General features: G+C 40.8%; 1 protein-coding gene across 1 annotated transcript; it reads left to right on the top strand.

Moving 5' to 3' along the window:
* Positions 1-138: 138 nt before the first annotated feature.
* RFC1 (replication factor C (activator 1) 1, 145kDa) lies at positions 139-10704 on the top strand (the record flags this gene model as incomplete). The annotated part of the gene is made up of 14 exons (XM_009070536.1): positions 139-243; positions 1249-1645; positions 2416-2525; positions 4064-4178; positions 4628-4716; positions 5746-5883; positions 6299-6394; positions 6567-6665; positions 7082-7236; positions 7352-7469; positions 8377-8522; positions 8961-9174; positions 9415-9606; positions 10160-10704. Coding segments are annotated over 14 exons (2070 nt in total), but the record flags the coding sequence as incomplete, so codon positions are not given.
* Positions 10705-10968: the final 264 nt, after the last annotated feature.

The following is a 10968-nucleotide window of genomic DNA, read 5'->3' as shown; positions in this document are numbered from 1 at the left end:
ATAAAAAAAATAACCTTTTTGTTGTTGTGTTCCTAAACATAGTTTTTACTGGAAAGCAACAAATTGCTTTTCATACAAATGAGTTGTATAACTCCTAACTTGACTTGACTTTACGTTTAATTGTTTGTTTTGCTCTAGGCATCAGCTTTAGGTACAAAAGTTATTGATGAGGATGGCCTGTTTGATCTAATTCGAACTATGCCAGGCAAGAAATCCAAATACGAGCTGGTGGCTGAAACAGAGGTTTGTGTATTATGAATTTGAGGGTGGGGTGGGGTTTGGGGTTTGGAGGTTTGTTTGTTTTGTTTTTTCTTTACCTTCTAGGTTAAAAGTATTGCAAGTGAAAATTTTCTGCTTAAGATTTCTCTTGGGTCATTTTCCCACCTTTCATTTTCATACTCTGATATGATTCTGTATTTTAGGTATCTGACAGAGGGAGCAGTTGTATCTCCTTAGATGGTCTCAATTCTAAACTCTGAGTATTTGTTTATTCTTTGAAATAAGTAATTATGGCTGACATTGTGTAGTACCCAGACAGGCCCAGTATGAAATATACTATACACATGGGACACCTATATGCAAACTGTGTATATGTAGCAGATCTTGTCTTTGTGGTACTTGAACTAATAATAGTAAATGCAATATTTTCAGGCAGTACTGTACAAACAGTAACAAGGTTTTTATGCACATTTAAGCTTAGTCTGTAGTGGCTGATAAAATGTTATTAAAATCTCTGTTAGCTCTAGCATGTGGTGCATTCAGCTCAGCTGTTGCTGTGGTACTTCTGATGTGGCTAGACATGAATTATTGTAGGTAAAGATACTATTAGTGTCCTAAGGAAAAGCTTATTAGCTAATCACTTTCACTCCCTTTAAATTGTTTTAGGTTGAACAACTTCTGCAAGTGTTGATGGGTGTCTGACCCATTTGTTCCAACCTGACAGTCATCAGTTTAGCATTGTTTAATGGTGCATTAGGCCTTGTGAGTAAGGGGATTGCTCTTGGAATGACCAGAATGTTTCCTGCCTCTTTTTTGTGGGTTGTGCTGCAGAACCTGATGACACTGTGTTTAACAGTGCTTTGTTTTTCATAGAGGAGTATTTCTATAGCTGCTCTTGGAGTTTATTTTTAATCCATGCATAAGCTTTGTTACTTGCTAAGGCCTCCTGTAGGTGTGTAAATAATCATACTGTTTGTTCACTGTATGGGGTTTCTTTTAATTTCCCCTTCTTACCTTTGTTTTCCCAAGGCAAAGAGAGCAGAGTCAAGACCTAAAAGGACACCACAGAAAACCGAAGCTGGAAAAAGGAATCTTAGCCCCTTCAAGAGGGAAGCTGATAATAAAAAGTTTAAGTCTACTCCTGAAAAAGGAGATGCTGTTAAATCTGTCAAGAAAGAAACCACTGCTGTTCGAAAGCTCATGGACTTTAAACGTCAGACTGTAGAGGAGAAAGAAGCTCCAAAACCCATGGGGAACTTTGTTTCTGAGGTTAATGAAGATGGGGCAGAAAGACTGCTCTGGGTAGATAAATACAAGCCTGTATCTCTTAAGGCAATTATTGGACAGCAAGGTGAGCAAAGCTGTGCCAATAAACTGCTCCGATGGCTCAGAAACTGGCACAGGAATACCTCGGAAGATGGACAAGGTGACTGGATTGGTTAACTTTCCTCTGTGTTTTTCCATGCTCATCACACTCCTTAGTTCCCTGGACCAGTAAGGGCCTTTGAGGTAGCAAAGCAACTCTGGAAGTTGGGAATGAGGCTGCAGTTGGATGCACTTTTAGTTGAGCCTGAGTGTGTTTGGTGAGGTAGTTGTTCACTTAATACCTGCCCCAAAAAAAAGAACAGGAAGCTGTCTCAAAAGATTATTTTTTCAAGTCTTTTATACGTCTTAAGTTTCATTTTTCCAAAAGAAACCAAAATAACCTAGCAGTAGTGTGTCTAAAAATGGCCCCACTTTGAACCTACTGAGTTCTTTCTCTAGAAATTAGGTTAGCCAGTGCCAAGTGTCTGTGTCCACACAGTAAGATACAGCAGCATGTCTAAAGAGCTGCTGTCATGTGTGGGGACAAGATGAATTGTTAAGGTCCTGGGTATTTTATTTATATTATATGGCATTGAGGAAATTACTAAAATAGTTATGTTACATTAATAGCACTTTTGCCATTTTTCATTTTAAAATCACTGCAGGTCACAAATGAAGCTGCACATTAATAGCACTTTTGCCATTTTTCAGTTTAAAATCACTGCAAGTCACAAATGAAGCTGGTTTTTCCCAAATGATTAGGATGCAGATGTGTATTCATTCTTTGGTGTTCTTACTGGGAAAAATTTCAGTGATGTTTGGTGTCTTTAGATTCATGCAGTTTGTTTTGGAATTACATACCTAGGTAAAACCTGGACTCTTTTCTTACAGCAAAGACCAGTAAAGCTGGAAGCAAAGATGATGGGACTAGTTTCAAAGCAGCATTACTTTCTGGTCCACCTGGAGTTGGTAAAACTACTACAGCTGCTCTGGTTTGTAAGGTGAGGTCATGTGAACAGTTGTTCCTAGCAGTTTTTGTTATATATTAATTCTGTACAGATACAGTGTGGATGTCCCCTGAATGACCAGGGTCTGCTCTCAGCTAGTTCCACCTGCTCAGAACAGGGTTACAGGTGAAAACACCTGGATGTTTAGAGACTTTTATCAGGCTTGAGGTGAGAATGTAGCAATGGGTGTCTGTGCTTGTTTCTGTTACACTAAGAGGAAACGTATCACAGGATGTCCAACAATTGGAAATGGTTTTGCAAAATTGTGCGTGTTCAGCACTGGCTCTGCAAATTGGAGAATATTTGCACTGAATTTAGTGGGAGTCAAATTCTGGCAAGCTTTTTGAAAGCCTAAAGTCATGGGACTGACACGTTGAACTCAACCTAAATTGCAAAATTGCTTTAGGATGAGAGGAGTTTTAGGGCTGTGTGTCCATTTCTAGATCTGAATTTAGAAATTGTTTCTTCCTAAGATACTTGAACACTGTGTTCACTATACAGTTGGTAGGGAATCAGCCAAGAACTCCATATTTTAGAAATACCATTAAAGCTGATTTATTAATAGCATTGTTGTAACAAAGTACAGATTATTTTTGTTTTTTGACGTTTTTTGTTTTTACAAGAGCTATCTTAGACTATGGTACTACCAGCTTGGACAGGTTCAGACCTATTGTCATCTCTCAGATCATCATGCTGGGGGGGAGTGATTGCTTTAATATTAGAGTTGTATAGAGTTAACTCAATTCCCACACCTCCCCCACCACTCTGCCTTAGAGATTTGTGCCAACAAGTTGATGCCACACCCAGAAATAGACTTTTAGAAAAGCTGGATGTGCTGTCCTGGGCTCATTTCTCTCAAAGCATGAGCTTTCCTGCTTCTGTTTTCCAACCTGACTTGCTCACAGCTGCTGCAGGTCTCTGCAGAGCATTTCACAGGATTGAACCCACAAAACTGGGTTGCTGAGGCTGTGTGCAGCTCACTGCTGTGCTGTGACATGCCCCTGGCAGGGGACTTTGCTGCTAACAGAGCAGTTGGGTTAAGTTCCTTCAGGGTCTGACATCCATCCCAGCCCGTTTTGAAGCCTTAGTGCTGCTGTGTTTGCTGTCAGTTAAATAGTTAAAAGCTTCTCTTTCCTGCAGCCTTCATAGGAATGTGGTATGTTTCCTTGTTATGCAGCTGGAAATACCATGGAGCTTAGCCAGCCTTGGCTCATAGCTCTGTTTCTATCCCCTGTGGCAGTCTTCTTAATCTTCTAGAACTAAATCTGTGCCACTGACTCCAGCCCTTTCCCATCCCCCTCCAAAAAAGAATACTCTCTTTTGGTCCTGTCTGTTCTGTGTGTAGTTATAAATATTTCTGGAGTGCAAGAGAAAAATGAGTATGAGGAGAAAGGAAGCAAAGCCACAAGCTGTATGTGAGCAGAGTATTGTCAGAGCTTTCTTCTGGAACTCTGAAATAGTGTGTCTGAGTGTGCATGTGCTTTTTCACTGTTCTGTATTCTCACTTTTTGTGTGGTTTCTGTTTGGATCAGGAACTGGGCTATAGCTATGTGGAGCTGAACGCCAGCGACACTCGCAGTAAGAACAGTCTAAAGGAAGTAGTTGCTGAGTCACTTAGCAACACCAGCATCAAAGACTTCTGTTCTGGTATGTCTGTTGTTTAAAGGAGGATTTTTGTTGTATTAAGAGTCTGGTTACAGGAGGGGCAGAGCTTCCTTATTACACAACAGTGTTAGGAATTTACCTTGCTTGTCACGTGGAGGGATCTGCTCTCATAGGGATGGGTTCATTTAGTAAGCTGTTTTATTTCCTCTTCAATTTAGAATTAAGTCCTGCTAGTTGTAGAATTAGTTGTTAATCTGCACAAACTACTCAAGAACTCTGCAGTTGCTCCTCTGTTCTGTGGGACTTGTTTCTAGGAGGGTGACACGAGGTTATAGTCTGGTCTGTGAACATAGATTTTCATGTAATCAAGTGGCAGAGCAAGAGGTTCACCACCACCTCGATTGCCTAGGATGGGGTTACCTAACCTATAAAACATTGGGTAAAACTCTGTCTTATTCCCATCTCATTTTCTTATCCATATTCATTTTCAGGCACATCCTCATCAGTTAGCGGGAAACATGTATTGATCATGGATGAAGTGGATGGTATGGCAGGCAATGAAGACAGAGGAGGGATTCAGGTGAAACCACTATAGCTTCTAGCTAATGCCATTGCTAACAGTGCATACCATATATAGCACAAAATATCCAGGCCATTCTACTGTCTTCAACCCATGGTCCATAAACAGAAACTCTCTGTACAGTCTCACCTGTTGTAGAAGTCTTTGTGTAAGAATTGCACACTGATAGAAGGAGTAAAAAAGATACTTGTGTAGAAGCCTGGAGTGATGAACTTGGGTGGGTGCACTTCAGAATAGGTGTATTTATCCTAAGGTCTCTCTAAGCTGACATCTACCTGCAGTGGGAGTTTTATAATCTGGCTGAGACAGTCGCTCCTTTCTACAGGCAGTAACACTGAGTAACTTCTGTGTGGCATAGGCAGCATTATCCTTTGTTCTCCTTAGCAGCTCTGGTTTTAGCTTCTGAGGATCTCCTAGGGTCACCTGCAATACTTGGACAGTAAAGGCCACAGAGATCTTTAGCTCAGATGTAGATATCTCTGTTGCAGGAATATGAAACTGAACTGAACTTCACCTTCATTAGAGCTGGCAAAGGTTGTTCTGGCAAGCCTAGTAATGCCAGCACCTCAGGGTTGAGCTCTTTGGATAGGGAAGAGCTGGTCTTTTTACTTCTTGCTCCTTCATTCATTGTGGCAGAGTGCAGCCAGAAAGCTGTGTGCTCCCTGTGGGCATAGGCCACGTTGAAATGGCCTTTGGAGAAATGAATCCAGTTCTGCATATGGATAGCTGTGCTCTGGGCTATTGATCCTCATTGCTTCTTGAAGAATATTCCAAACCTGATTGCTGGAAGTAGACTGTGGCAGTGTGTAGGCAGCAAATTTATTGCAGCTGAATATAACAGCAAGTGAAGAAAATAGGTGATGGGGCTAGGTTTGTGCTGTGTACAAATGTGGTTACAGTAGGGGGAGTTTTATAGACTTGGACTTGTCAAGGATCTCATTTAAAGCAGGGACGAATGCTGCTTGGTATGATACTTTAATCATTCTTACCCAAGTTATCTGATGTAATTATCACCTGTTTAAACCACAGGAGCTGATTGGTTTGATTCGCCACACGAAGATTCCCATCATTTGTATGTGCAACGATCGCAACCATCCCAAAATGCGTTCCCTGGTGCACTACTGCTTGGATCTTCGTTTCCAGAGACCTCGGCTAGAACAGATCAAGGTAAGGCTGTGGCTGTATGGGCTGCACTGAATGGCCATCAGTAACTTCTGTGCTCATGGGGCAAAATTTGTATGGAATTGGGTGCATTGCTTAATGGATCATCTCAGTGAGTAACTCTGCTTTTCAAAATGGGCCGAGTTGTTCTTCCCAAGGAACGAAGTATCCCAAAGCCTTCTGGATTTTAGATGTCTATCTTACAAATATATCCAAAGTGTTGGGGTTTTTTTTTTAAATGACCATGCACTTTTTTACACCAATGGCAAGCAATGTCTTACATTTGAGAGAGAGTCTGAATTATTTGTGCTTTATAAAATTAGAAATATGTGACGCTCATTCATAGATGTGTCAGTGTGTTCCACAGGGGGAAGAATCCATAGGGATTCTGTCGTGACAGTTTCTCAATTATGTATTCCAGGGTGCCATGATGTCTATTGCATTTAAAGAAGGTTTAAAAATTCCCCCACCTGCTATGCAAGAGATAATCCTGGCAGCAAATCAGGACATCAGACAGGTCAGTACCAATTCTGCATCGGTTTCTGTTTCAGGTAGCACATCATGTGCACTGACTTCAGTGTAGTATTGGAACAGTATTCTTATTTTTATGTATTAAGACCATGCTGTTTCTGCTTGAGTGTTCCATTTAAATCCTATTATGCTACCAGATTGTAAATTTTGTTCTTCAGGTTTTACATAATCTTAATATGTGGTGTGCAAAGGATAAATCTTTGACTTACGATGAGGCTAAAACAGATGCTGGCAGAGCCAAAAAGGATATCAAACTGGTAAGTGTAAAGTACTGGATTGGCTTTTATTGTCATTTCTGATATAATCACCAGTCTTTATAAGAATCTTTGAACTAAAGCACTGAATTAAAGCCTAGATGCAGGGAGCTATCACATTTGCCATGAATAGTTGAAGAGTAGTAAATCTAGGACCAAGTATATATTTTGATGTACTGTTATGTAAGATGTAATTATGAAGCTCTTACTTCTCATCCTGAGTCCTCTGTGGGAGATCATTCTCTTACTATTAAAACACAGTTCTGAAAGCTGGTAAAGTTCTAGGGAGGAAATAGTGAGCATGGAACTTGCACTGATGAGTTGAGATGTTCTTGGGTCCATCACTAATTTTGTTGCTGTTGTGCTGTGTCTTACTATTTGCTGCTACCCACTGACTTTTTGATGCACCATTTACTTAGGGCCCATTTGATGTTGTCCGGAAGGTCTTTGCCACTGGAGAGGAGACGTCTCGTATGTCTCTTATAGACAAATCAGATCTTTTCTTCCATGACTATTCCCTAGCACCTCTCTTTGTCCAAGAGAACTATGTGCACGTGAAACCAGCTGCTGCTGGGTGAGTTACTCCATACCCTAAACTGACACAGGCTTTCGTGTCAGGGAGCCAAAGTAGACTAAAACCTACCTGGATATTTCTGTTTTGTAATAAAGTAAAATATTTTTTTTCCTAGAGGAAATATGAAAAAGCACTTGGTGCTCCTGAGCAGAGCAGCTGATAGCATATGTGATGGTGATATAGTGGACAAACAGATTCGTAGCAAGCAGAACTGGAATCTTCTTCCAACACAGGTGAGTGCGTAACACTCATTTCATGTTCTTTATGGCTGTTTGGTGTTGAAGACTGATCTGTGGAAATTGGTGTGTAGTATAATTTTATGGCTTGTATAATTGATACTTCATGTAGTATTCTCTGTTCCACTGGTGATTAGAACAGTTTCCCATATTCATATTGCTGAGCCCATGCTGTAACATGAAATGAAGTCTTCTGAAACTATGAAAAGCTTGAATCTTTGTTATGAGGCATAGGAGCTCGTGGTGCATATCACTTCTGAGGTGTGGCTACAAGCCTACCCTGTGCTTCCTTATGCCAGCCTCTCACCAGGGCAGGATTTCTCCCAAAGCACTGAAGCTGTGTCTCTGTACTTCTTTTAATGATTACTGAAACATTGACAGGACTTGTGCTAAAGGATGATGAGTGGCATCAGAGAAAATGCATTGTAGGTGAAGCTGGAGGTCATGTAGTTCACCTCTGTGCTTAGTGCAGGTCAGAGATGAGTTGCTTAGGAATGGAGCTAGCTGAGTTTGAGCAGATTCGTGGTGGTGTTTGGAAATGTCTCCATCACCATGGCTGTGTGCTGGAGATCACAGCCCTTGTTTGTGTGAAGTCAGCTGTTTGTCTGACCACACTCAAAACTGGACATGAGACATGAACAGGGTATTTCATGGCTTTAAAAGGCCAGGTAATTTCACAGGGTTTTTAGAATATGGTAGTGAACAGGGTGGTACCAGAGGTGGAGCTGTAACCCAAGAGGGGTTGACCAGAAACAAGCAACCAAGAGAGAGTTTACAACAAGCTCTTTCCACTCTGGGGCTGCATTGACAACCCCTTGTGTGTGGAGCAGTAGGGCAGTGTGTCATGGTGTCAGAGAGACTAATTCAGTGTGATTTGAGTTTGGCATGTGTGTTACTTTTTCAGGCTATTTATGCAAGCGTTCTCCCAGGGGAGCTAATGAGAGGCTACATGTCCCAGTTTCCTGTCTTTCCCAGCTGGCTGGGGAAATTTTCATCCACAGGCAAACACGATCGGATCGTTCAAGAACTGGCAATGCACATGAGTCTCAGGTAGTACTGACATTCCTCTTCTGGTTTATGGTGATGCAGTTAGTTCTTGTTGAGTTCATTACCAGCTATTAATTCCTTGCTCTGCTTAGTGTACAAGCAGGTGACACATTGATATATTCTGGGCATATGCTCATATATTGTAGATGACACTTTTCTTAGTGCTTAGTCTGGACAAAGCTCAAATTGCAAACACTTTTAGTGTAGTCAGCAGTACATTTCTCAGTTAGGGATGTGTTTTCCCCAGACTGTTTGGTGTTGGAATACCTTGCATTGGTTATCTCTAATGCAGGTATGGAATGGCACAACAGAACTTGCAGTTAGCCCCTAAGGCAGCTGGTGGTCCATTTGCTGAGGGCCTCCTAACCTACTTTTTGCTTGTCTTTAGAAGTCAGTGGTGGTGGTTGTACAGATTTACTTACTACTTTGTATTTGACAAAGAACCCAGGCATGCAAGAGAACAGTGAATATGGAGTATTTGCCATATTTACGGGATGCACTCGTTCAGCCCTTGAAAGACTTTGGAGCAGATGGTGTACAACAAGCCATAACATTTATGGACTCCTACTGCTTGATGAAAGAAGATGTTGAAAATATCATGGAAATAGGCACATGGGGAGGAAAACCCAGTCCTTTTTCAAAGCTGGATCCCAAGGTAAAATTCCTTTTTTTTTTTTCCCCCCCCTTTTCTTTCATATCTTAAAAAAGACATCCTAGAGTAATAGCTGTGGTGTGGATGTGCTGCTGAAGTTGATGCAGCTGCATATTAACTATGTATCTTTGGCCACAACTTTTCCAAAGGAAAGATGATGTGGAATCTCTTACTAAGAGTTGGTTAGATAACAAGCTACAGTTCCTAAGCTGATGCTCAGTTTCCTTCCTTCCAACCTGACAGGTCAAAGCAGCTTTCACACGGGCCTACAACAAAGAGGCACATCTGATTCCATATTCACTTAATTCTGCCAAGGCATCTAAAAGGCAGTTGAGCTCTGGCACCACCTCAGAACTGAGTGAAGATTTGAATGCGCAAGAGATCCAGTCTGATGAGGAAGAGGAAGATACTGTTGAAAGTGATGCAATGATTAAGGTAATTTAGTTTCCTCAGTATTACACCACCACACTTTAGTGTGGTGGTTATTTTTTGGTTTAGTTACTGTTCTGGGGACTTGTAACATTAACTGAATGAATTTTTCAGAAAATCACAGTAGATAGTAATCTGTCAAATTCTAAATTTTTAACGGGTGGTAAGGTGAAAAAGTCTTGTCATTTCCATCCATTGTCTTCTGCTTGGATGTTGGACAAAGTGAGACATCACTTAAACCTTAAACAGACATCACTGTAACCTCATGAATGCTGCATCCAATTCCAAAACTTAGTGTTATTTTAGGTATTGGTGGGGACAGTGGCAAGGAGCAGCCAATAGACATTTCAATGTGGTTATCACAAATGACAATTCTTAGTAATACTTTTGTATGTATTGCCAAATGAGGAACTGTGTTCAGCCCTTGGGACTGAATACTGTAGAGTCTGTACTCTCCATGGCATTTATGGTGGCTTTTCCTTTAGCACTGATTGCATTTTGACTTACACTTTTGTCAGGTTGCAGCTGGATTTAAACTGTCTGTATATTCTGTTTGTAGCAAAAAAAGGTGAAGTCTTCCAAGCTGCCAAAAAGAGAGAAAAATGAAGAAGCAACAAAAAAAGAAGGGAAAAGAAAAGAGAAAACAAGACATTAAACAGAGTTAAAATCTTGCTTTGGATGCAGCTTTGCCTATCTGACTTCTGGCAGGAACATGAAACAGATCCAGTGCTGCAGCCAGGAAAGTAGAACCAGTGTGTTGAAAAGGCTCCTCTTATAGAGGTGCTGTAGCCACTGTACTCTCACCTGCTGCACCTACCCTTAACATGGTACATGTTACAAGCTATAAATACCCTTGTGCAACAAACCAGGTGCGTGAACATGCTGAAAATGTGATGCTTAGTTCCCCTGGTATTTCTGCTGAGTCTTCCTAGGACTTCACTAATTCCTTTTTGGTTTTTTATAAATCCCCCTGACATTGTGGTGAAGTCTTGTAAATAGTACCTGATGCAACACTCTTCAAGCATAAATTGCCTATTTGTACATTATAGATATTAAGCAGTATATAAAAGTACAATAAAATGTTTCCCAGGACTCTCTTTAAAAGTTTTGGTAAAACTCATGGAGCATTCTGTCCTGTCTCACTCCTTCCTTCCTCCTTTGTCTTTGGTGCAGGTAGAATGCAAATCATGCTTGGTAAGAATTATCAGTTTTATTACTACAATAAATCAAAGTACAAAATTTATCAAAAGCAAAATATTTACAAATACCACAAAATAGAAGTGATATGGTTATCATTAGACCTGTGTGGGGAAAAGCTGTGTCCTGTAGTGATAGAGCTTTCCTTGCTGCTTGCCAGCCAACTCCAGC

This window comes from Acanthisitta chloris, unplaced genomic scaffold, assembly GCF_000695815.1.
Source record: "Acanthisitta chloris isolate BGI_N310 unplaced genomic scaffold, ASM69581v1 scaffold3670, whole genome shotgun sequence".
In the NCBI taxonomy this organism is placed as follows: domain Eukaryota; kingdom Metazoa; phylum Chordata; class Aves; order Passeriformes; family Acanthisittidae; genus Acanthisitta; species Acanthisitta chloris.
This window is presented reverse-complemented; position numbering and strand designations above follow the sequence as displayed.